The sequence below is a fragment of the Chiloscyllium plagiosum genome, chromosome 1 (genome assembly GCF_004010195.1).
Source record: "Chiloscyllium plagiosum isolate BGI_BamShark_2017 chromosome 1, ASM401019v2, whole genome shotgun sequence".
NCBI lineage: Eukaryota > Metazoa > Chordata > Chondrichthyes > Orectolobiformes > Hemiscylliidae > Chiloscyllium > Chiloscyllium plagiosum.
In genome coordinates this window covers 139,899,526-139,926,607 of record NC_057710.1, presented here as the reverse complement: position 1 = coordinate 139,926,607, position 27,082 = coordinate 139,899,526, and the positions used below count along the sequence as shown (strand labels likewise).

The 27,082-nt window shown below is 39.8% G+C and overlaps 1 protein-coding gene and 1 pseudogene across 2 annotated transcripts in view; both read left to right on the top strand.

The window, feature by feature from the left end:
• The window catches only part of tmem192 (transmembrane protein 192), a 40,924-nt gene extending 14,305 nt beyond the window's left edge, over positions 1 to 26,619 (top strand). Inside the window, exons 2-6 of one of the 2 annotated variants that reach the window (XM_043698452.1) lie at positions 4,012 to 4,161; positions 6,488 to 6,740; positions 18,655 to 18,783; positions 23,930 to 24,038; positions 25,858 to 26,619. In XM_043698452.1, the coding sequence (XP_043554387.1) occupies positions 4,012 to 4,161; positions 6,488 to 6,740; positions 18,655 to 18,783; positions 23,930 to 24,038; positions 25,858 to 25,981 (765 nt within the window). In that variant the 3' untranslated portion in view covers positions 25,982 to 26,619. The remainder of the gene's footprint in view (positions 1 to 4,011; positions 4,162 to 6,487; positions 6,741 to 18,654; positions 18,784 to 23,929; positions 24,039 to 25,857) is intronic. The other variant, XM_043698459.1, reaches the window with a different exon arrangement.
• On the top strand, positions 4,803 to 4,921 carry LOC122555922 (annotated as a pseudogene).
• Positions 26,620 to 27,082: the final 463 nt, after the last annotated feature.

Below are 27,082 nucleotides of genomic sequence, written 5' to 3'. Positions count from 1 at the left end.
ACAATATCCAAAATGGTATACTTATTGTTGACGGGAATGGTCACAGGGGATCCCTGCACTGCCTACCGGTTCCCTTTCTGTCCCCTAACTGTGTCACCCATCTGTCTTTTTCTTTTATCTGGGGAGTGACTACCTCTCTAAGTCCTGTCAATAACCCCCTCTGCCTCCCGAATGATCTGAAGTTCATCCAGCTCCAGTTCCCTAACGCGGTTTTCGAGGAGCTGGTGTTGGATGCACTTCCCACAGATGTAGTCAGCAGGGACACCAGTGGTGACCCTTACTTCCCACATTCTGCAGGAGGAACATTCCACTGCCCTAAACTCCATTCCCACTATTCTAACTCCCGAAGTGACTATTTTAAAAAAGAGGATTAGGAAATAATCTAGTTACCTTACCTTGTCAATCTGGCTCCCACAACTTTTTTTAGGTTAGAGGAGGAGGATGGGTGGCAGACACTACCCGAGTAATGTCTCGGGTAACGCAACCACGCAAATATAAACTGTTCTACTTGCCCTTCCCAGAAGTCCTTTGGCCTGAAGGTAAGAAGTTTAAATATACTTACCGGCCTTCCCGACAATCACCTCGCACCAACGTCCCCTCCTCCTGGCTCCCACCTCTCACTGCTCCGAAGTGGACCGTTGGCCTGAAGTCCTTTCCAAATAATAGTGTGAGGCACTCCTGTCTGATAAGCAACTGTTTCTGATTGTCTTGGGTATATCAATCAAGTCAATTCCGTTGCATTCAAATGTAAGTGCATTGTATGGACTGTAGCTGTTAGGTCAGTTGTATACTGTCTGTCTGCAGCTGCAGCCTGTCTGGATTCTGCAGCATGTTTATTCCAGAGTCTTTGAGCACAGTCAATTTGGTCAAGGCTTGTCTCAAATTCTCAGCATGCCTCATTTATTGTCCAGTTTTCATTTAATCCATCACTTTGAGTGGCCTGTCTGGCCACATTCTATACTCCTTAAGATGCAGAAGCAACATGAGCTAAACGTGAATGAATAGGCAATTTGTAGTTGAAATATAAGTTTAAATAAAACGAAGGCAGATCTTACAAATTTGGCTCAGGGATCCATGAGATTTTGGCAATTTCACTTGGTCACAAAGTCCTTTTTAAACCCTGTCTTCCTCAGGAGGAACTTCAATTCCTCTCCTTTTTAGATTAGATTACTTAGTGTGGAAACAGGCCCTTTGACCCAACAAGTCCACACCGACCCACCGAAGCATGACCCACTCCCCTATGTTTACCCTTTCACCTAACACTACAGACAATTTAGCATGGCCAATTCACCTAACCTGCACACTTTTTGGATTGTGGGAGGAAACCGGAGCACCCGGAAGAAACCCACGCAGACACTGGGAGAATGTACAAACTCCACACAGTTAGTCGCCTGAGGCGGGAATTGAACCCGGGTCTCTGGTGCTGTGAGGCAACAGTGCTAACCGCTGTGCCACCGTGCCGCCCACGAGGGGGGAGGTGCCGCCTTCTCGGAGTTAATTTGATTCCTGGCTGACAGCAGCATATAACCAATGTCAATTCCATCAGCGTAGTCTTCATCACAGTGACTCACAGCTGTTGCATCTACTTGTCTTGGTGCTATAAGTCCACTAAGCAGCTCAGTAATGTTTTTAGCTCCTGAATCTGGACTGCTGGTTTAGCTTGCTTATAGTACTAAATGGAAATGTCCATTTAATATCTTTTTAAACACGTCATTTTCTTAAGGTTTTTTTTTGCTTTTCAAACTTCTGTTTGTTTTGGCTTCTTGAGAAACTGAGTATGAGTTTTTTTTTCAATTTTGTTTCTATATTACATTTTTTCTCTTTTTTTTAATTTACTGTTTTAGTCAGGGTCTGCCTCAAAAAAATGTTGAAACCACAAATCTCCTCACATTGCTAACTATTTTAGAAATTAATCCATAAAATATTTGTTTTAAAAATCCTTGTGTGACTATTAAGTAGTAGTCGAGTTTATTGCCTCTATAAACTGTGTATAATAATGTGTTGCAGACCTGCAACACCTGCTTGGTCTTTCAGTAAAACTGTATCATAATTGTACTTCTGCCATACACTCCCTTCACTAATTTTTTTTTCTTTTCTGGTACAAATCAGAAAGATTGTAATAGATTTTCAACTCCATCATTTAGTTTGACAACCTAATGGGAAATAAACTAAACCAATCTATAATTTTCCAACAAATATGCCTGCCTTGATCAAAAATATAGCCCGAGATTCATAGCTAGCCTTGAGTGCTTGAGATATCTTCAAGAACTTTACAGCCAGTTGAATTTCGGAGTAGCTTAATGGGAATTTTCCATGTCGGGCTGCAGTGATGTTGTTCACCTGTCCGAAGGAGCTAATCACTTATTTAATTTTCAGAGAGCAAATCGGGAAATTAAAAAAATGAAATTTTTGAAAATGTTTAAAATGTACCGGTCTTAATTTCATACACCTAATAGAAGCTGCAATGCCATGAAGGTGATGAATTATTGTGGACCAACCTTTTTTTGCCAATAAACCTAGTAATTAATTAAAACCTTTTTAAAAAGGGCAGCTTAGTTCAACAATTGCATTACTCCAATCACTGACTTTTAATGATCCATTACACCAACTCTGAACCTTTTTTGGGGGGCTTTTATAGTATGATATAGGAGCTGGAAAGGAATTGGGTGACAAATGAGCAACTTCATGATTTTATCTCTTGATCTGTTCTTGATCCAAATCCTGCAGTCCAATTGAAAGAGGTAATGACATTGTATGCTAACCATTTGCCATTTTAAAAACGCATAATTTCAAGATTAGGGTTTTTTATTTTTATAAACAATTGCACCTACCTAAAACTTGTTTGTGAATACTTATTTGATTTGCGTTTTTCCTCTTTTTTTTCTCTCTCTCTTCCGCTTCCCCCACCACCACCAAAAAGGCAGAATTTTGACTTTGTTTTTTGTCTGGTATTATTTCTGTCAATAGAAGGAGCTGTTACTATAGTTGCAATTCCCTAAGTGCCAATGATTTCAGAGGATGCAATAACGCGATTCAAAGTCTGACTTTACTTACTTTGTAGTTTGTACTTCTAGTTTGTACTTTCCCGGAATGGTTGACGATTTCATTAGATAACTATCGAATTTTTACAAGATAGACAATTGAAACAGCGAATAATAAATTGGATTTATTGTCACGTGTACCAAGACACAGTGAAAAGCTTTATCTTGCGAGCAATACAGGCAGATCAGAGTTAAGTAGCTTGTTGTTTTAAAATTCTTGTTTTTAAAAAAAAAACTTCAGAAATTACTTTTTCAACTGCAGAATCTGAAATGCGTATTTGGCTGAATTTTTAATTGTATCAGCGTGTCCATCTAAATATTTTGACAAGCTAGAAAACTAATTTACTTACCACAGAGTTTCCATCATTGATTTATAGTTTTACCTGAATTCTGAGTGTCTGTTGTGCCTTGAATTTGAAGATCATGTGAACATATTTTTGTCCTCCCTCAGCAGTCTATACGCTAGAATTATTCAGTTTGAAATTCTGAGCAGCTGATCTGTTCCCTTCAGAATGGTTTAAATGTAAAAATCGAGAAGTCCTTTTGTCTTCTGAGATGTTTAAATGCAAGCCAATTTGTATCGGAGGATCTATCATTGTACTGTTAATCTGTTGACAAGCTACTTGTGCCTGTGTCTTCACACTGCCAAAGAAAGGAATTTGTACCCTAATGAGCTGGGCCTGGTGTATAATGCATTTACTATCCACCTGGGTTCCTTTCATCAGGGAAGTATTTGTGCTGTGTGTGAGGAATGATGTGGGAAAACAGGATATGAAGGTTTTACCGTTAAATGTCTCCTTTTGTGCGGTTAAGTCAAAAAGTTGAAGGTGTGTTTATTACAGACTATCAATGCCGAACATGATTACTCTAACTTGTGTCAGCAAACATCCTGCCGATGCTGTTGGACAAAGGATGTAGTCAGGTGTTTCCAGTATTTTTTTTCTCATGCGTCATTTGTTTTTTTTTCCAGAACTTCTTCACTGATGCAACCCAAAGTGTGGAAGAGGATCCACTAATAGACCATTCCCTTCTTTATGGCGATGCTCTAGTTGGTGAAATGCGAGCTCATTTCAAAGGTGTGCCAACAGTCTGTTGGGGAATTCTGTTAGCATTTCTGCATGTGAGTGTTAGATTTCCTACACAGGAACCTCTCTGAATAGATATTATTTGACTTGTATTATAGTGCAGTATTGGTTTCCTTAGTGTGTAATGCTATATTGAAAACTCCACAAAGTAATAATTTTTCATATTTGCTACTTTTACTAGAATATTCTGATGACAATATCTTTTGAAAATAGATTAAAATTTATTTTATATAGTAAATGACAGTTTACATTCAGTTCATTAAAGTGAGTTTTCTTTTAGCACTGTAGTTGCTTTGTATTTTATTGGATGAATAAATGAAACTACCCAATTTTTAATCTTTTTTAATCAAAAATGCAGAATTGTCAGTGTACATAGTATATGTTTGGTGGTACAGACCAATGGGCTGTAGTGCTCTTCTGTAATGAATGATTCCATGATTCTTCTAAAATGGACATGTTATTGACAGAATAATTCCTCTATCTATATGATCTTCAACACAATATGTACGGCAAAATTTCTTCAATTGAAAATTTAATAAAAGCCTTTTCTGTTTCTGGATTTTAAAGGTATATATGTTTAAAAATTTATGGTACTGTTTTAAAAACTGTTTTCACCCCATAAACTCAAATCTTAATTCTGTAATTTCCTGCAATCTTTTGACCATGACCTAGCTCAGCCTACAGCCATACTAGTCTGAAAATGCCCAATCTTATCTGATCTCGGAAGCTAAGCAGAATCAGGCCTGGTTAGTACTTGGATGGGAGACCGCCTGGGAATACCAGGTGCAATAGGCTTTGGGGCAGCACGGTGGCTCAGTGGTTAGCACTGCTGCCTCACAGCACCAGGGTCCCAGGTTCAATTCCAGGCTTGGGTGACTGCCTGTCTGTGTGGAGTTTGCACATTCTCCCTGTGTCTGCTGGGTTTCCTCTGGGTGCTCTGGTTTCCTCCCACATGCCAAAGATGTGCAGGTCAGGTGAATTAGCTGTGCTAAATTGCCCATAGTATTAGATCCGTTAGTCAGATGGAAATGGGTCTGAGTGGGTTACTCTTTGAAGGGTCTTGTTGGGCTGAAAGGCCTGTTTTCACACTGTGTAGGGAATCTAATCTAATCTAATCTACTTTACGCTCAGGGCTATGGGTTCGAGGCCCATGCTGGGCACCTTTGTTTTGCGTGGCACAATAGCTTCGTGGTTAACATTGCTGCCGCACAGTGCGAGGGAGCTGGGTTTGATTCTACCCTCTGGCAACTGTCTATGTGGCGTTTGCACGTTCTCCCCGTGCCTGCATGGGTTTCCACCGGCTGCTGCAATGTTCTCCCAGACTCCAAAGTTGTGCAAGTTAGACAGATTGGTCATGCTAAATTTTATGTAATGTTCAGGGACTTGCAGGCTAGATGGATTAGCCAACAGGTGTATAGAGGTAGGGGGATAGGTCTGGGTGGGATGCTGTTTGATATGGACAGTTGAACTAAATGGCCTGTTTCCACACTGTAGGGATTCTAATTTTTGATTTCATTACACAACGCCAGGTTATAGTCCAACAGCTACCTAATGAAGGAACAGCACTCTGAAAGCTTGTACTTTCAAATAAACCAGTTGGACAATAACCTGATGTTGTGATTTTTTTTTTTAAACTTTGTCCACCACAGTCCAACATCAGCACCTCCACATAATTAGATTTGATTTAATGTCCTGAATTAAGGTTGACTTGCGTATGAAATAATAAACCTGAGGTTGTTGAAAAATGATTTTGTAAACCATTTTTATGTGACCTAAGTATCCATCATCATCATCAAAAAACCAGGAAGCCATTATCAGAAACATGAATCTGCAATTTAATAGAATCAATCAAGACACTGTAGAGGCAGGCCATTCAGTCCATTGAGCCCACAGTGACCCTCCCTATAAACCCTGCATTTCCCAACTTGTAACCTTTGAAGCCAATTTTGCCTTTTGACATGCACAATGTGTTCCAGGTATTATTAAATACAGTCATGGATGAAGGCATTCACTTTCATTTTGAAATGAAACCCACATGGGCATTCCTGAAGAAGGGCTCATGCCCGAAACGTCGATTCTCCTGCTCCTTGGATGCTGCCTGACCTGCTGCGCTTTTCCAGCAACACATTTTCAGCTCATGCTCTTGAGTCATAAACTCTCCCTATAAATGAATACAAGATCACAGGAGTTTAGATAAGAAACACCTCCGAGCTATTTCTATGATAGTGAACTTGTGCAATTAAACCATATATGCAAAACTAAAGCATCATGTGGATTCATTGATTTTAACAAAATAAATTTGCTTTGCTATCAAGTTCTTTTTTACCTTTTTTATTAATGGAATATCTGTCTTTGTTCTAGGTTACTTTTGTAGTTCTGGCATTCCTTTTAGTCTTCCTGTGTGAAACACCAGCTGACCTTTGCAGAAGTGTCCTTGGGTCCTTCAGTGCTGTGGCAATTATAACAATTACAAAAGTTATCCTTTCGGTTATCTATGCTGTCTTTGAATATTACTTGCAAGTACAGCATTCCAAGTTCAGGGCAAGAGGCTATCTGGAATTGTACCGCTCCATTAGGCATCTAAAGCGTCTACCGTTACTCATTCATTCTGCAGGTGAGGAAATAATTGCAAGGATAAGGGTGATTGGGTACTTGTAGGATGTCTGAAGTTTTTCAGAGGATAAAGTTACATAAATCTGAAAATCACAAGTTTCTCTTGGATGAGAATACTGGCAATGCTTTGAAAGGTAGTACAGTGGAAACTCGATTATCCGAATGAGATGGGCGGGCACTATTTCGTTCAGATAATCAATTATTCGGAAAATCGATTAAATGCCTTTCCTCTGGGGCTCGGAGTTTTAATGTCTGCTCCCCATTCAGGAGACTGCAGCAACACACAGCATACGGGACACCGCTCCTCTCTCGTTTCTCCCCCCAATCCGGTCCAAACCGGTGGCACAGTGGTTAGCGCTGCTGCCTCACAGCACCAGAGACCCGGGTTCAATTCCTGCCTCAGGCGACTGACTGTGTGGAGTTTGCACGTTCTCCCCGTGTCTGCGTGGGTTTCCTCTGGGTGCTCCGGTTTCCTCCCACAGTCCAAAGATGTGCAGGTTAGGTGAATTGGCCATGCTAAATTGCCCGTAGTGTTAGGTAAGGGGTAAATGTAGGGGTATGGGTGGGTTGCGCTTCGGCGGGTCGGTGTGGACTTGTTGGGCTGAAGGGCCTGTTTCCACACTGTAATGTAATGTAATCTAATCTAATCTAAACCCATCCCCCAGCACAAAGCGTGCGAGGCCATAGAGAGAGAGAGAGCGCGCGGGAAGTCCGTCATATGGAGACGGTGCCTGTTTAATCACTAAACAAAAGACACGATCACTGCTGGAAACACTCCTTTGTAATGTTTCTATTGGGACCTCGAGATCTCCTTCGGATAATCCTACTTTTGGATAATTGATATTCGGATAATCGAGTTTCCTCTAACTAGTAATGCACCTCTGACTGTAAGCTAACTTGTTTCTGGAGGAGATGCAACAAAAAGAATGTTGCTAATATGCTGAGCTGGAAAGAGATTTGCTACCAGTAATCTTGCACCTATTTTCAGCAGTTTTGAGGCGCTGGCCTTCAAAATATAATGAATCTCCACATCAAGCCCAATACATACATAAATGTACTTCCAGGATATGGTGCAAAAACTTTGCAGACTACTCCATTGGCATAAACGGCATAGTTACTTCAACTCTTTAAAAACGTCTTCTGACATTACAGAACAGTTTGATATACTTATTGCAGTTTTTTTACTCTCTCTCCTTTTTAAAAGATACTTGACAGCATTTTTGTTACTGACGATTGCTATTGTAGAACTGAATCTTTGCTTTTTTTTGTCAAAGTCATACATTGCTGAGAACAAGGTGGTGCATATTAAGCCAAAGCCAGTCAAGAAGTACATATTGTCTTCTATAAACTTTGCACAGTTCAAAAAAGCCGTTTCCACTTTGTACCTGTATATAATGCTATTTTAATTTTCCAAATCGAATTGCATTAATTTCTAAAGGGCTAATAACAATATTAGTTTCATATGTGGCAGTGGTCTAAGGTAATGTAAAAATAATATTAAACAATATCCACCTCCTTGCTACCAGCCTTATTTGGTCCTCCTACTTGTGCTTTGTTCATAACCAGCTAGGTAAATGCAAAAAGTCACCATGTGTTCTGAATTGGCCTTTTGTGCAATTCTCCAACGTAAACAAGATATTTAAGAGCCAAATAATGTAACTTTTATGCAAGATATTAGCTGCTTGTGTCCACTGCTACCTTAGAGTGACAGCATGATTCACAATTTTTGAAATTATTCTTGCAGCCTGGATTCTCCGATGTCGCTTCGTTTTTTTCCCCCAAATCAAAGTACTGGATGCACTCAAGTTTTTTAGCATCTCTGTAAAGCGAAACAGTTAATGGGCTGAATCTTTCAGAAATCAGTCACATGTCATTTTTGGCAAGTTCAATGGACGGTTTTTGAGTTTCCCCATGATATTGTCCCAAACACTATATTTTCCCACTTGCCATAGACTGAATCCCCAATGCTATAAATCAAGCCCAGTCGTGCACCTGGGTCAAGCTTTAGAAGTCTGGAATTGCCTCCCACAGTGTGGAAAGGCCATTCAGTCCATCAGCTCTGCACCTACCTTCTGAACAGCTTCCCACCCTATCCCAGCAACCATACACTTTCCATGGCTAAAAGGAGAAAGTGAGGTCTGCAGATGCTGGAGATCAAAGTTGAAACTTTATTGCTGGAACAACACAGCAGGTCAGGCAGCATCCAGGGAACAGGAGATTCGACGTTTCGGGCACAGGCCCTTCTTCAGGAATGAGCAGAGAGTGTTCAGCAGGAGAAGATAAAAGGTAGGGAGGAGGGACTTGGAGGAGGGGCGTTGGAAATGTGATAGGTGGAAAGAGGTCAAGGTGAGGGTGATAGGTCGGAGTAGGATGGAGGCGGAGAGGTCAAGAAGAAGACTGCAGGTCAGGAAGGCGGTGCCGGGCTGGAGGGATTCGGCTGAGACAAGGTGGGGGGAGGGGGGGATGAAGAAACTGGTGAAGTCCAAGTTCATCCCCTGTGGTTGGAGGGTTCCCAGTCGGAAGATAAGACGCTCCTCCTCCGACCGTCGCGTTGTTGTGGTTTGGCGGTGGATGAGTCCAATGACCTGCATATCCTCGGTGGAGTGGGAGGGGGAGTTGAAATGCTGTGCTACAGGGTGGTTGGGTTGGTTCGTCCGGGTGGCCCAGAGGTGCTCCTGACCTGCTGTGCTGTTCCAGCAATAAAGTTTCAACTTTCCATGGCTAACCCACCCAGCATGCACATTGCTAGACTTTACAGGGCAATTTTAGCATAGCCAATCCACCTAACCTGCACTTCACTGGACTGTGGAAGAAAACGGAGCAACTGGAGGAAACCCACACAGACACAGGGAATACAGACAGTCCCCCAAGGCTAGAATTGAACCCATGTCCCTGATGCTGTGAGGCAACTGTGCTAACCACTGAACCACTGTGCCTCACAATGCCTTTCCAGATAGTTAATGACCTAGACCTAGGTGTACAGGACACAGTTACAAAATTTATGGTGATACAAAATTTGGAAACTTTATAAATTGTGAAGGGAATAGTGTATAGATTCTTTTGAAGTTCTACAGGGTTCAATGCAGTGAAGTGCAAGGTGACATTTTTAATAGGAAATACACGGAGAGACAGGATAAAATGAAGGGTACAACACTGTCTGAACAGGGGAATCTGGTGCCTATGTAGATAAAACATTAAGGATTACAGGACCAGTTAAAAGACCAGTTAATAAAGTGTATAATACCTAAATTCTATCAGTTGGGGCATAGAATATATGAACAGGGAGGTTATACAACTTGTTTGAGACACTAGCCTCGTCTGGAGTATTGCATCCAATTCTGGGTACCACCCTTTTTAGGAAGGATGTTGAGGCACTAGAGAGAGTGTAAAAGAGTATGGTTCCAGGGATGGTATTTCAGTTATGCAGATAGATTGGGAAAAGAGGATTGAAGAGGGCAGAGCAGCAGATGTGATCTATATGGACTTTCACTAGGGTGTTCAACAAGGTTCCCCATGGGAGACTGATTAGCAAGGTTAGATCTCATGGAATACAAGGAGAACTAGCCATTTGGATACAGAACTGGCTCAAAAGTAGAAAATAGAGGGTAGTGGTGGAGGAGGCTTGTTTTTCAGATTGGAGGCCTGTGACCAGTAGAGTGCTACAAGAATCAGTGCTGGGTCTGCTATTTTTATCCATTTATTTAAATGGCTTGGATGTGAGCATAAGTGGTGTAGTTAGCAAGTTTGCAGATGACACCAAAATTGGAGGTGTAGTGGACAGAGGTTTACCTCCGATTAAAACAGGATCTTGATCAGATGGGCCAATGAGCTGAGAAGTGGCAGCTGGAGTTTAATTCAGACAAATGTGAGGTGCTGCATTTTGGGAAAGCAAATCTTAGCAGGACTTGTACACTTAACGGTAAGGTCCTGGGGAGTGTTGCGGAACAAAGAGACCTTGGAGTGCAGGTTCATAGCTCCTTGAAAGTGGAGTCGCAGGTAGATAGGATAGTGAAGGAGGCATTTGGTATGCTTTCCTTTATTGGTCACAGTATTGAGTGCAGGAGTTGGGAGGTCATGTTGTGGCTGTACAGGAATTGGCTAGGCCACTTTTGGAATATTGTGTGCAGTTCTGGTCTCCTTCCAGAATGTTGTGAAACTTGAAAGGGTTCAGAAAAGATTTACAAAGCTGTTGCCAGGGTTGGAGGATTTGAGCTTTGGGGAGACACTGAATAGTCTGGAGCTGTTTTCCCTGGAGCGTCGGAGGCTGAGGGATGACCTTTTATGGAGGTTTATAAAATCATGATGGGCATGGATAGGATACATAGACTAGCTCTTTTCCCTGTGATGGGGGAGTCCAGAACTATAAGGCATAGGTTTAGGGTGAGAGAGGAAAGATATAAAAGAGACCTAAGGGGCAAATTTTTCACGCAGAGGGTGGTACGTGTATGGAATGAGCTGCCAGAGGAAGTAGTGGAGGCTGGTACAATTGCAACATTTAAGAGACATCTGGATGGGTGTATGAATAGGAAGGGTTTGGAGGGATGTGGGTAGGTGCTGGCAGGTGGGACTAGATTGGATTAGGATATCTGGTTGGTATGGACGAATTGGACCGAAGGGTCTGTTTCCTTGTTGTACGTCTCTATGGCTATAAGTGAGATGCTTGCTCGGAGAGCTGCTACAAACACAATGGCTGAATGATTGCCTCCAGCATTGTATCAATTCTGTGATCTGTCAGACATTTAGTTAGACTTTGAAAACAGACAAATGGTAGAAAACTGCTATGTTCAGGTAATGGTGTACCTGATATCTATTCAGTCATTAGTATAAATTTGTCTCCACCTAGTGGGTTCAGAGTAAAGCTGGGTTGTCAGAATGATTTTGAAGCCAAGGAGGTACGTTTAGTTCTGTTTTTAAATGTGCTAGTACTATTATTTTTGTTTTAAAAACTAACATTGCCTGGTATTCCCCCTTATTTCATTTTGTTAATAATAAATGTCATAAATGGAGAAAGGCTAGATTTCTTTTTATCTATTTCAACAGTAGATTATAGCTTATTTTCTCATAACTCTCAGTTGATGATTTATTTTCCACCCCCACTCATATCCTAATGGCATAATAAAACTTCTAACTTTCTTTTCTTCCCTGTATAGGTTAAAATTTTCTTTCACTTCTTAACTTTTAACTTCCATTTTGGGTATACTTTTGTGTGTCTCTGGCAATTCCAGGAAGTGCATTACTGGAATGGCCATGCAGCATTTCCAACTGTGACCTAATTAATGTCTTGTATAAAATTTAAATTACTTTTGATGCTATTGCATGTGATGGAAAAAGAGAATTTGCTGAAAAATTAATCTTTTGTTTGCTCCTTGCATTCTTTTTGAAAGATATGTGCTGGTTCTTCAAAGTTTAAAAATCACACAACATCAGGTTATAATCCCAACAGGTTTATTCGAAAGCACTAGCTTTTGGAGTACTCCTCCTCCTTCATCAGGTGGTTGTGGAGTACAAGATTGTAAGACACAATTTACAGCAAATGTTTACAGTGTGATGCAACTGAAATTGTAATTTGAGAACGACCTGGATTGTTAAATCTCTCATCTTTTAGAATGTCCATGTTGGTTTCAGTTCTTTCATATGTAAATCCCAGACTTTTTTAATATATAAAAAGTTACATTCTCAAGTGAACTTTAACAATAGGTGCTATGTTGGCCCAGATAATGCATTGAAGGTGTGAGGTGCCCTGTGTGAGACGGTCTGTCTGTGCCCCAATGTTCAGACTGGTTCTGTTTCTAAAGGGATTTACTGAATCTTTTATATACATTCATGCAGTTTTTGAACAAAACAAGATATAATTGTGCAAGTACAAATTCATCCCACAAACCTTTGTGTGTGGGTGTTTGGTGGGGGGGGTTTGAGTGTAAAGGGGTATAAGTCTGTGAGAGGGTGTGTGTGTGTGTGTGTGTGGTGCAGTGGAGTCCCCTTAGTGTGACATGACCCCAAAGTCCTGGTTGAGGCTATCCCCATAGGTACAGAACTTAGCTGTCAGCCTCTATTCGGTCTCTTTGCGTCGTTGCTTGTCCCAAAGTCTGCCTTTGAAGATGGTCACCCGAAGGTTTGAGATCGAATGTCCCGGCCCGCTGAAGTGTTCTTCAACTGGGAGGAAACACTCCTGTCTGTTGATTGTTGTGCACTGTCCATTCTTCTGTTCCTGGAGTCTCTGCTCGGTCTCGTCAATATACCATGCTTAGGGCATCCTTGCCTGCAGCGTATGAGATAGTCAACATTGGCTGAATCACATCAGTGATGGTGGGAGCCACGTATATAGTCAGAGGTGTCCCCACATGTAATGGTGGTATCAGTGTCGAAACTCAGACACATCTTGCAGCATCTGCCATGACAGGGTTGTATGGTGTTGTCCTGAAAGCCAGGCAGTTTGCTGCGAACAATGATCTGTTTGAGGTTTGGTGGTTGTTTTATAGGTGAGAAGTGGAGGTGTGGGGATGATCTTGTCGAGGTGCTCATCCCCTTCGATAATGTGTTGCAGGCTGTGAAGAATGTTTTTAGGCTCCTGGGAAGTACTGGACAACGAAGGGTACCCTGTCGGTTGCAGCACATGTCTGTCTCCTGAGGAGGTCATTTACGGTTTCTAGCTGTGGCACGTCAAAACTGGCAGTCGATTAGTTGAGCATCATACCCTCTTATGAGGGCATCCTTGAGTACATCCAAATGCTCATCATATTCCACCTCATCTGAACAGATCCAGTGTATGTGGAGGGCTTGCCCATAAGGGATGGCTGTTTTAATGTTTCGGGTGGAAGCTGGAGAAGTGTAGCATCGTGTACATTGGCAAGACCGAGCAGAAGCTATGGCAATAGATGAATAGACACCACACAACAATGAATAGACAGGAGTGTTCCTTCCTACTCTGGGAAAACACTTCAGCGGTGTGGGGCATTCGACCTCGTACCTTTTGGGTGACCATCCTCCAAGGTGGACTTTGGGACAAGTAACAACACAGAGTGGTCAAGCAGAGGCTAATAGCCAAGTTCAGTACCCATGGGGATGGCCTCGACCAGGACCTTGGGTTCATGTCACATAACAAGTGATGCCACTGCACCTCTCTCGCAGCTGCAGATCCTCTCTCACGCACAAGCTCTCTCATATGCTCACATGTACACATAGAATTTAGAGCAAACGTTTACTGTCTTGTGATCTTATACTCCACAACTTTGTAAATCCTAGTCCAACACCGGCACCTCCATATCGTATCTATGTTGGTACCTTCTTTTCTTGTCATTATTAGTTTGTAATAGATTAAAACCATGAAGCATGCTCTTTCAATTTTGAACATCAATACCTGGGAGAACACTGGAACAGAGCTGAAAATGTGTTGCTGGAAAAGTGCAGCATGAGCCCTTCAGGAAGGGCTCATGCCCGAAACGTCGATTCTCCTGCTCCTCGGATGCTGCCTGACCTCTGCGCTTTTCCAGCAACACATTTTCAGCTCTGATCTCCAGCATCTTGAGTCCTCACTTTCTCCTAGAACATTGGAACAGTGTGAATCTAGTGGAGGCTACAGAGGTTGAAAGCAGAAAGTCATTGTACTGTTGGCAGGGTCTTCACCTGAGCTGTGTTGGGACCAATGTTCTTACAAATCATGTAACTAAGGTGGGAGAGCGTCCTTTAAACTAAGTAGTTGGAAGGAAGGGAATTGTTTTGAGATGTGGTAAATCAAAAACCACAAAGTAATCTAGCAGCATATTGATAACCAGAGAGTAGAAATCATAGAATCCCTACGGTGTGGAAACAGGCTGTTTTGGCCCAACAAGTCCACACCGATCCTCCGAAGAGTAACCCACCCAGACACGTTCTCCTTCCCTATTATCCTGTATTTACCCTGACTAATGCACCTAACCTATACATACCTGAATACTACGGGCAATTTAGAATGGCCAATTCACCTAACCTGCACATCTTTGGATTGTGGGAGGAAACCAGAGCACCCGGAGAAGACCCACACAGACTAGATTAGATTAGATTCCCTACAGTGTGGAAACAGGCCCTTTGGCCCAACCAGTCCACACTGATCCTCCGAAGAGTAACCCACCCAGACCCCTTTCCCTCTGACTAATGCACCTAACACTATGGGCAATTTAGCCCATAGTGAATTACCTGACCTGCACATCTTTGGGCTGTGGGAGGGAACCGGAGCACCCAGAGGAAACCCATGCAGACACTGGGAGAATGTGCAAACTCCACTCGGATGGTTGCCCGAGGCTGGAATTGAACCTGGGACCCTGGTGCTGTGAGGCAGCAGGGCAAACCCCTGAGTCACCGTACTGCCCGGAGCAGAAAGAACAGACAGACTTTTAAAAATGCACCAACCGATAAAACCAGAGATTGTAAAATAAAACTAGTTCAAGATTAGCGGTTATTTTGTCCTAGTTTTTTTTTGAGGAAAGGTTGTAAGGTAGAAGTGAAAAGCTGTCTCTAAGAAAGTAAACAACTTGTAAGGAAGTTGGTACAATGGAAGCAGCCTGGGTGGGACCAGCTGTCACAGACCAGGCTTTCTAGTTTTATTTAGTTTTTTCAGGTTTAGTTTTAAACTGAAGCCAATAAGGTCTCGAATTGGAAACTACAGTGAATGTCTCCTACCTGCAACACTGAATCTTTTTCTAGATGTTTATTTCTCCTGGATTGGAGCACTGCATGTGAGAATCTGAATTTTCCCTTTTGCCAAGGTGTGTGTTCATGAGATGTTACCATATTGGAACAGTTAATTTAGTAATTACTTATTACTCAGTTAAATTTTACAATAGTTAAGTTATTCTAAGTTCTTCTTACTTGCTTTTGTTTTTATTTGAACTATTGTTTTGCTTAACAGGATAGTTTAACCAGTCATATTGCATCTGGAACGCTCACTTCAAATCTATCTTTTAAAATAAGGAAATGTTAGTGTCTAGGCTACCTTAAGATATTGGGATGGTATGGTCCATAACTAGATTGAAGAATGCACACCATTCATAACCAAATGAATGAATTATTAGTACAGATGTAATGGCTATCATACATTTGTTTCTGGGACATGTTTGCAAGGTGGCCATAACTAGGACCAGAATATTAGAAGTGTATTTGACAGTTTAAAAAGACAAACTAGGAAATTGTGGCAAGATGTATCTGTTAATTAAGGATGTTGGTAATACATTCGTGAGAGAGAACCTTGACTGAAAAGTACAAGGTGTAGAATCAATTTGGGTGGAGATACAAAATGGGAAAGGTTCAGCCATCCTTCAGAACATGTATTGGAAGAAATAAATCAAGCTTTCAAAAATGAATAATCATGTGACTTTAATCTGTACAGATTAGAGGAATCAGATTAGCAAATCTAACCTGGAAAGTTAGCTGATTCATATATGTTGGACAGTTTCTTAGCAGTTGATTATAGAACCATCCAGGATCTTGTCTATTCTAAACCTCTTAATATGCAGTGGATAGGATTAATTGACAGCCTTATGATAAAGCAACCTCTAGAAAACAATAAGCTTTGCTAACCTAGACAAGGCACAAGTCAAACCAGAGCTGAAATACTGTGAATAATTTTGGTCCCCTTATCTGAGGAAAGATAGACTGACATTAGTGGCAGTCTAGAGAAAGTCCTTCCACACTTGTGAACTATGTTATGAAGAGAGTTTGAGTACATTGGGCCTCTACTCCATTGGTGTGTCAAAGAATGAGGCAACCTTATTGAAGCATACAAGATTCTTGGGAATAAACCAAAGAAATGCAGGTGCTGGAGGTCTGAAACAAATAAAAGCAAATTGCTGGGAAAGTTCAGCAGATCTGGCCGCATTTGTGGAGAGAAAATACAACTAACATTTCGCTTCCAGTGTCCCTATTTCAAAATTTTTGCCAGACCTTCATCAGAGGATTCTTTGGGGATTTGACAGGGTAGATATTGGAAGAGGTTGTTTTCGCCATGTGGAAGAGTCTTGGACCAGAGAGTATAATCTGAGTAAGAGGTCAGAGTTGAGGAGGAACTTCTTCTCAGATGGTAGTGAATCTATAGCATTCTTTCCCACAGAGGGCTGTACAGGCTGGGTTAAGTATATTCAAAGTTGAGATAAACACTTTTTTTTTAAATTAGGGGAATTGTTTTTTGAGAAAAAAGGCAGGTATATGGAGTTGAGGATTATCAGATCAGCCGTGATGTAATTGAATGGAGGAGCAGACTCAATGAGCTGAAAGGCCTGCTGTTGCTCTTACATCTTATAGTCATTTTGAGTTACAAACTGTACTGGAGTGCCACAGCAATAGTTGCTGCAGCCTCAACTATTTACAATCTGTATAATGGTTTGGATGTGGGGACAGAATGGATGGTAGCAAATTTGACAATAATACCATAACGGATAAGACGGCAAGTTCTCAGGAGGTACAGAATCTACAAAGGGCTATAGATAGGCTAGGTGAGGGAGCAAAGTAATAGCAATGGAGTAAAATGTGGGAAATTGTGAACTTGTCCGCTTTGGCAGGAAGAATAGCAAAGCAACAAACTATTTAAATGGAGAAAGATTGCAGAATTTAGAAGCTGCAGAGGAGTCTGGATGAGGATGTGAATCATGAAAATGACTTTGCGAGTACAGTAAATGATGAGCAAGGCGAATGGAATGTAGATAGTTTATTGGTAAAAGAGTGGGGAAGTTTGATTGCAACTGGACAGGGTATTGGTGAGACCACATCTGGAGTACAGTATATAATTTTGTTCTCTTTATTTAAGAAGTGATAGTTACGTTATAAGCAGTTCTGAGCTGGTTCACTCCACTTGTAAACCCTTTGTCCCAGGAATCTTATGTAGAAAGACTGGTTTGGGCCTTTTTTCAGATAAACTGCATTAGTGCTAAGATATATTTTATGTCATTTTAATTGTTTTAAATACTTGTTCATATTTCAGATCTTCAATTTTGAGCAATTGCACGAACATGAAAAGTAATTTTTGGCCATGAGCAAGTGTGCAAATTCTGAAAAGTTAAAAATCACAACGCCAGGTCATAGACCAACAGGTTTATTTGGAAGCACTAGCTTTTGTTGTTTTTTGCTGTAAATTCTGTGTCTTACAATTGTGTACTTCACAGCCACTTGATGAAGGAGCAGCACTTTGAAAGTTAGTGCTTCCAATTAAACCTATTGGACTATAACCTGGCGTTGTGATTTTTAACTTTGTACACCCCAGTCCAACACCGGCATCTACAAATCTCAAATTCTAAGAGACATTCACAGTTTAAGATAACCTAATAATCTGTGCTTCAGTTCAAATGCTAGTTGACAAATGTATTTTTGTGTTTTGTTTTTGTTCAGAGTCTTAATTTGTATATTAATCCTCTGGTCTGTAAAGACAGATTTTTCTGCATAATGAGGACCTTAAATTATCTGTATCCTGTTTAAGGGAGATGGGAGAAATTGGGATTGCTTATGGGAGCAGGTTGTCCAGTAACTTCAGCTGGCAATGTGTCAGTTGCCTTCACTTACAATTGCGCTCTGCTGTAAATTGCTCCTATATTGTTCAGTAATATTTGCTGCCTGGACTGATAGTTGAAGTACGGTCATTGTTAAATGGTTCTAAAGGGTTGTATCTTTTCCTGGAATGAGTTTGTGCCCCAAGTGGGGTTAAAAGGGAAGTAGTAAAGGAATACAAACTTCTTTTTAATTTTACCCATGCCCACTATCCTTCTGAGATGGAGATGTTTTTAAACTAGCGTGGGTAATTTATTCAGATTTGATTTAATATCCTCATGCAGCACAGCTTTGAAATTCATGTAACTTTTCTGTTTCTTAAAAGGTATGTGTTTGAAAAAAAAATGTATTTAAGTTCCTTCAGAAAAATTCATCAATTAATGTTCTTGTTCTTGTTTTTCTTTAAGGAAATGCAATACTCTTAATACTTTTTGTACTGATGCAGCTTAAACTGGAAACTCTGGTGATCTACTTCATTCTTGGAGTCCTGACAGTGGAGCTTTTCTTTTCTTCAGTATGCCTAATCATTTACACAGGTGAGGGGGGAAAACAAAGAAACCAGCATTCCCTGCTGTGTATTCATTAGAGGCAATGCAGTACAATTGGTATAATAATAGATTTCACACATCTGTATTTACACATGAACAGTTCCCACCATTCTAGGCTCCTATTTTTTTTAAAAAAAAGCAAGTGAAGAAGAAGGTTTTGCTTTTCAGAGCTGAACATTTAACAAGATGATCTAAGCAATCAAATTTGATGTAGTGATTTTAGTTTGATGCATGTGTTGCACAGAAATGTCGTCTTCCTTCCAAACCAAAGGTTTTAAATTTGAGGTTACACCTGACAGTTGTTGCTTCATGAAAGAAGGAATTCTAAGATGACTGGAAGCACTGAATATTCAGAAAATTATCAATTGGCCATAGAACTGTATACCTTGGTTACTGTCACGTGTATTTATAGCCCCACCTAACTGACTTGACCAAATGTCCTGAGTATCAACTAAGCATCTCCAACTCTGCACAGGCATGCTGTGGAGGGCTGAGTTGACAGTGTAAATACCAGCAACTGTCTAATCAGAGTAATCTTCAGGAATAAGAATTTTATATTTTTAAGTGACATTAGATTTGAAGCATAATTTCTACTATGTTTACGTAGGAATTTAAGTGACATGTTTGCTTGTATGTTTCAGACAATATTTTTATCCAAGTTATGGGGATTTTGTTATTCTAATACTGTAATAGATCCAGATGGCCTTCCCTCAAGTTTTACCCTTACCCTAGCCTGGAATCCCCACACACATTAGTCCTGCTTTCTCTTATAACCTCTTGGAAGGAGTGGGTGGATGTGCACACTAGTGGACAGCATCATCCAAAAATAAAACAAATTTCCCACTGTATACTGCAGACACCCACCTCTGCCTCAGCATCACCTGTGACTCCTGTACTTCATCAGATTGCTGCTTCAAATTGGCTGAAATGTACCCCTGCCCCCACCCAATTAAATATTGGGAAGACTAAAGTCATTGTTTTAGTTCTTGTTCCCTAGCTACTGAATCCATCCTGAAACTCTGGCAACAGTCATGTTAACCTTGAGCAATTAGTAAACTTAGTGTCATACTTAATTTAAGTTAGAATCTAATCATCTATCCATACCTTCACTAAGACTGTCTCTTTCTACCTCTGTATATTGACTTTCTTGTATCTGCCAATTTTTATATCTGCTGTTAAAACCTTCATTCACTACTTTGTTACCTCCTGGACTTGACTCTTTTAGTGGTGTCCTATAATTCTGACCTGCTGAGCATTTCACTTACGTTTTTGGCAGCTGTTACCTAAGCCCCGTGCTCTTGAATTCCCTCCCTGAATCTCTAATCCTTTTTAAGATATTCCTTTTAAATCTACCTTTTTTGATCACAGATTTGACCATCTGCGCTAATATCACTGTATGTAGTTTGGCTTCAAACTTCTGCTTTGTAACACTCCTATAAAGTACCTTGTTGATTGGTCACCTTCAATGCCCAATAATAATTGATTTTACTTTCTCTGAGTCATTTTTATTTGTCATGGCCTCACTTTCATCCTTAGAAATTTGCAAATTGTCCAAAAGCTTTATATAAATGCTGCTTTAAATAACATCCAGTAAGCTGTTTATCAGTTTGTTTATTCGTGTTTAGAGTTTTGGGATTTCACTTTTTTTTTAGTTTTAAAAAATATCTATAAAACAAAATGCTTGCTCTTTGAGTTTAAAATAACTTTCTGCAAGTTATTAAACCCATCTAGACACCAACTCCAAACATTAAAATCTGTTAGAAATTTCTTGCTAATTTTAGATAAATTTCCCTTCACTTTCATATTATTTCAAGAACAAAAGTAAAGTGTATTTTAATCCAGTTATCTCATTTCTGAAGAATGCAAAGTAGCATCCAAGACTTTAGGATGGAGCAGTAAATAGTCAAATTCTTTCCACCAAATCCCAGTTATGCTGCTTGTGAAGCTGAAGCTCTGAACAAGAACAACCATGAATTTAATGCTGATGGGATAGTGTTCTTACGAAGTTGTGATTTTTCTCTTTGTAGCTCAAGATAATTCTTCCAAAGTAAAATATGTCCCTTATTTCAATTTATTTTCTGTTAAAGGGCAGGTTGGGTAATGTTTATAATCTGCATCATATAATACTGGCCCCAAGTTAAAGGTAGTGGCTCTTGTATTAAGTTCAGCATTTGTACAAAATTCTAGTTTTTAAAACCAATAAAGGAAAACCTGCTTGCTTAGCTTGCCATGCCAGCAGAACCAACTATAATTCAATTTAATCTGTGCACTAATTTTAACACCAGCTTTTATGCTTAGTGTATGATCATAACTAAATGGTAGTTTGGTGTTTGATGTTTGGATTTCGGCTGCAACAGACCACCAAGGAGTAACCGTGGTCATCTCAATTACTTTACAATTTTGTCCTAATTTTGAAGCTTGTAGTTTACTGCAAGCATCTCTTGAAAATGCTGTTTTATTTATTGACCGTATAATTGTTCTTTGAAGCTGATGGTGTCTCACTTACTTTGCTCACAGTACTGCTTCTGACAGAACATGGTTAAGACACTAGTAGGAAGGGCAACATTCTGGCAGCTAGTCCTTTTTTAGAAAGCCTCTTCCTGCAATGTAAACTAAAATGACAGTAGTTTAAGTAGAGACATATATGTTTACAACACTCAGTCACTCCAAACATTATTTAGTTTAATGATGTCAAGATGAAAGGAGATCATTCAAAAGAAAACTTAACCTTGTAATTGTTTTGCTTGGTTAAAGTAATTTTTACAATTTCATATTTTGCGGTCTGAGATTCTTAATGTATATTTAAGAGTGATAACAAAAGTGCTGTAGTTAGGTACCATGCCAATAGACCGTGTGCTCTGCTACTTTTAAATGCAGTCTTGAGAGCTCTGATTTTGGAAAGATATTTGGGAAATAAAAAGGATTTAAGGTGCAGACTCACCACGTATCAAATATGAGGAAGTATAAGTGAAATCCACCTTTAGAAACTTGAGGCTGTTTTTGTTGAATTGGAGGATGTGAAGACATGGTTTGACTTAGGAGCTGAAAACTGAACACATGGAAGTTCAAGTTCTTGAACAGAGAAATATAGGCAAAAAGAATAAAAGGAAGAAATTAAGAGATTTTTCTTTTTATTCCCCAAAGTATTTGGGAGAGTTGAGAAATAACTACTAAGATTTGGTTGAAGTGGAAACTATAGCTCCAACTGGGTTGGTTTAGGTTAGACATCTGAACCACATGACAAGTGCTTAAACAGATGAAAGAAAAAGGTATCCAATGATAAATGGGCTTAAATCAGCTCATTCAGAATGAACATAAACCTAAAATGTAAAAGAAAATCTGCAGATGCTGGAAATCTGAAACAAAACAGAAATTGTTGGAGATACCCAACAGGTCAGGCAGCATCTATAGAGAGAAAGCAAAGTTAACAATTGGGTCTAGTGACCCTTCTGCAGAATTCGGTTCAGCTGAGTTTCTCCACTAATTTCTCTTGGGGGTTTTTGTTTGCATCTGATGCATCCTTTTTTTTTTAATCAATCTTTATTTAATGAAAAAAATCATAATTTTCTACATATTTAGAGAAAAAGGGAAGAAACATCAACAGTGATATCAGCAAATCTTGCTGCACACAATCCCATGCCCAAGATAGAAGGAGCTCATAGTCAATGAACGGCTAGATGGAGACAGCTCAGTGAGAGGGTTATGAAGTAAGTAGGCAAATAAGGAATTTATTGATCGTTAACTAGGCCAGAAGAGAAGTTGAAAACTTGACAACAGGCCTAAGAATAGGAGAAGATGGGTAGGCCAAGCTGAAAGCAACCCATGCAATGTGATAAGTAGCTGAAGAGTGGGTGAGAATGGGTTGAGTGTGCTGGAAGCAACCCATGCAATGTGATAAGTGGCTGAAGAATGGGTTGAGTGTGCTGGAAGCAACCCATGTCATGGCAGGACCAGGATTTGGGGGGTGGTGGGTAAAATAAGCATGGAAGGAAATGTTTAGGCTCTAAAGTCATTGAACTCAACATTGAGTCTTAAAGGCTGCAGGGTTCCCATTTGAGAGATGAGATGTTGCTCTTCAAACTCTGGCTCACTGGAGCACTGAAGCAAGCCTGAGGTAGAAATGTCAGCGTGGGAACATGGTGTTTTGCAGTGGCGGATGAAAGGGTACAGGAGTGAGATGCAAGAGGCTTTTTCCAACCTAACACAGCTTGATATCTAAAGTTAGGAGACCATTTTTTTTTAAAAGAAAAAGACAGGAGCAGGCATTAATGTTTAATTCTATGTGCCCAAAATACCAGCAAAGCTCTACTAAACAGTGAAAATTTATATACAACCAAAGTACTATGGATGCTGGAGAGTGAAATCAAATTAACATTTGAGACCAATACTTGACTCTTTTTGAAGAAATGGTGTCCTATCAAACTTGAATCATTAACTTTCTTTCTCTACACCTGCTGAGTTTCTCCAGCATTTTGTTTATATCAGTGAAAGCTGTGTTATTCTTTGCATTTAGTTTTATTTTGGTTTTACCTTTTAGGTCAAAATACTTTTGTTTCCCTCCATACCGTGACTGCTTGCCTCTGCGGCAATTTGTTATTCGTTTGGTTTCATTTGTGGCTTATCTACCATTTTCTTTTCCAAAGAAAGAAATAGGATATTAAATATCTTGAAATGATGAATTTAAGTTGGTGAATTCACACCCATCTTGTTGCTGTGTTTGGGAGCTGCTGGAACAATAAAAGGGTTAGGATATTAATAGATAGTCATTGTTGCTCATACTTATTTGGGACATTGCTGCCCACCCCTGCAAAAGTAAAGTTGCTCCAACCCATGAACACTGGAGATGAAAGTGGAGTAGACTACATTTTCAGGATTAGTTTCAAGGAGTCAATGAAGTAAGGAGGAGGCAAAGGAGAAAGCTAGCCATGTTTGGTAAACATCTTTTTGAGATGGCAAAAATCAGTGTGGCATAACATATTTGCCACAAAGGTTACAAAATCAAGAATTCTGGGGAAGAATGGTTGCCATTGTCATGTGCCATCTGGATTCCCTTAATTTTTAAGAGGTCTTTTGATTTCAATGTTGTTGCATATTTATTTTTTACTGCCCTAACTTGCCTCTTTTTGTATCACAGTAAAGATTATAAAGTTCAATCAGTTGAAACCATGTCCTGACATCCAAGAGGAAGAACGAAGGCATCGATATCCTAATCTCACTAATGTTCTCTCTGAAACTGGATTCAGGTGAGTGAAACGTTTAACATGAAATGGGAGTTTTATTTTTAAAAATTTCCTTTGTGGGACTTCCATTCTGTTTGTAATCTCTGATTAAAGGTAGAACTGCCTTTTCTTCTCTTAAAGATTAGATTACATTCCATTACAGTGTGGAAACAGGCCCTTCGGCCCAACAAGTCCACACCGACGCGCCGAAGTTCAACCCACCCATACCCCTACATTTACCCCTTACCTAACACTACGGGCAATTTAGCATGGCCAATTCACCTAACCTGCACATCTTTGGACTGTGGGAGGAAACCGGAGCACCCGGAGGAAACCTACGCAGACACGGGGAGAATGTGCAAACTCCACACAGTCAGTCGCCTGAGGTGGGAATTGAACCTGGGTCTCTGGTGCTGTGAGGCAGCAGTGCTAACCACTGTGCCACTGTGCCACCCACAAATAAACTGACCAGTTACTATTTTGAGTAAATAGTTGTTGTTCCAGCTCACCTTCCATCTGTTGAAGGTGCTCAGTTGAACTCAGCCCAAACTTTTGCCACAAAAGAAGTAGGCAACCTGCCAAATTCCCTAGTCCTAGCAAACAGGCTCCCCAGTATGGAACGTTTCTTGTGAATCAGAATTTTTAATTGTAATTTCAAACTTTTTTTTTTAAAAAGAAAATTTGCTCATGGCAATTGGGAAGAGAAACACATTTGTTACAATGTGTAGATTTTCCACATCGATTGTTGCTATATTGCCCTTCTGACTCAGGTTTCTGTGTATGGTATCTTAGGATATTTAAAGGATCTACCCCTCTGTTTATAAAGTGGATATGATTTATCAAATAATTCCAGTGGATTCTGTTTATAAGATGACTTGTGCTAACTCCACAGTGATACTTCTCTTTTTGGCAAGTTCCTTTATTTGACTGGAATATAATTGTATGGGCATAGCTTGCCTTCCAGTACAACAATTATCTCATTCAATTTGAAGCTTCAAAGTATTGAGAAGCTGTCAGATCGTGCATTCAGTGTAGTAACAATAGTACACTGAAAAAAGAGTTTAGTGTCTTATTCACCTATTATCTTGGAAGAGGTGAGATCAGTTTTAGCATATCATAATCGTTCATGATCTGCTCACAAAAATAAAATTGAATTGGGCATCTTCGTACTAGTCTTAACTCAGCTACCATTAGATAAGGAGGTCTTGTTCCTTGGGTATTGCCCCGGCCTCTGAGGTAGAAGCTTTGTGTTTGAATCCTATCCCAGAAGCTAATGGTGTAGGGTGCATCCATATAGTAACCAAACAGATTGGAAAATGTTGGAAGCTCAAGGCAAGTGATTAGAGCGGGAGAGATTCTTGGTCAGCTGTGAGATGGAAAGAATATGGAGCTTCTAGCATCACTATCCTTAGTGCCAGACTACAAATGTGTGTAGGTGTTGCCATAGCAACATTGACTTCCTGAGTAACTATTACCCTACCACAATTAAATAAACTTGTTGAAGCAGAAAAGTTGAGCAGTTTGTAGTTTTGGGCCTTTTTGAAACCATAGTAACTGTTCAGAACATTTGATTTCAGGGTATTTTCCATGTGTTCTGTTAGTGCCCTGGTCAATATTTTATCCCTCAACCAAAACCGTAAACAGTGTTGTTTGTCAGACCTTGAGTATAAGTTGACTGGTTTCCCACACTCCTATAGTGGCTCCACTTCCAATGTACTTTGGTCATAAAGTGCTTTGAAATGTTCTGCTATAAAATGTACCATGTAAGTGTAATTTCTTTTTAATTTGATGCAAATAAGTTCACATCACACAACAACATTGTAAAGCTGTCTTTTTCATCAAGGGATGGATCAAATTTAGAAAACCTTGTAGAAAAGCAAGCGGACCTCATTGACTACTTAAAAATGCACAATGTGGAATTAAGTAAAAGGCTGCTGACTTTAACTTCCCAGCAAGTCCGAGACTGAGGCTTTGAAAGAGACACTAAACATTGTGATAAACCAAAGAATAAAGAAAGGCACAGCTTGTGCTGAAGACGTCCAAATGGGCATAACCATTTGAAAGCAGTGTGAATATGAAATGTAATTTAATAAATGGGTACAGTTATCTTCAGAATTTACTTTTGTATTACTGCAATTACATTAGGAGAGAACATTTGCTACAAACATGAGTAATTTGTTTTTTCCATTTTGCCACCAATGTTCTTCAAATCAATCATGTAGCAGAATTATCTTTGACTTGTGCCAAAAGACTTCAGTTGTGAATTGTGATCACAGACAATTGTCTGCTGTGCAAGCAAAGAGGTTGTTCTTGCCTTTGTAATCTTGACATTGTTTGTTATTGATGATGTGAATATTCTGAATGACTTTTTTTAAAAAATAAAATCTTGTTTAAGATAGAATATGTGTATAAAATGTACTTTTTAAAGTTGTTTTTGAGTACTTTGCTAACTATCCTGGGTTTAGTTTAAACCTACATACTGGTCACTTGCAGAAATGCAATTAGGAATGTACAAGACATTGCTATCCTATATTTTGGAATTTTGTGACTTGTAGAAGATGTATTGCAAATGTAAATTAATAATAAATTTTTCACAATCCACCAATTTTTTGTTTTCAATTCAATTACCATTTGCTAACACCTTGCCATTTTATTTTTTAAAAATCCTCCTTGTTGATTCTGTCTCTCTATAGTACAACTGATACAATTTTTGTGCTTGTAAATCTCCTGGCAAACTGAATGAGGAAAAGCTCAGCTTCCTGCTTATGTCAATGACCATGCCAAAGATTTTGTCGTTGTCCTGCATAGTCATCTAAAGCAGATATTTGGATACAAGAGCTGTACAGAAATGTTTCAGGAGTTGTCCGAATTGGTGATGGATGTACAAGCCAATTGCAATTTGAGAAGAGGAAAAAGTAGGAATGTCATCTTCACCCAAGCTATTTAATTGAACCCAGGCCCACACTATCATTGAACCACAAGAGCCCACTGAATGAATTGATTTTTTTTTTCTTTTAATTCTTTCAATCTACTATAATAAAAAGCCCTCTAAAAGAAGACATTGCTCC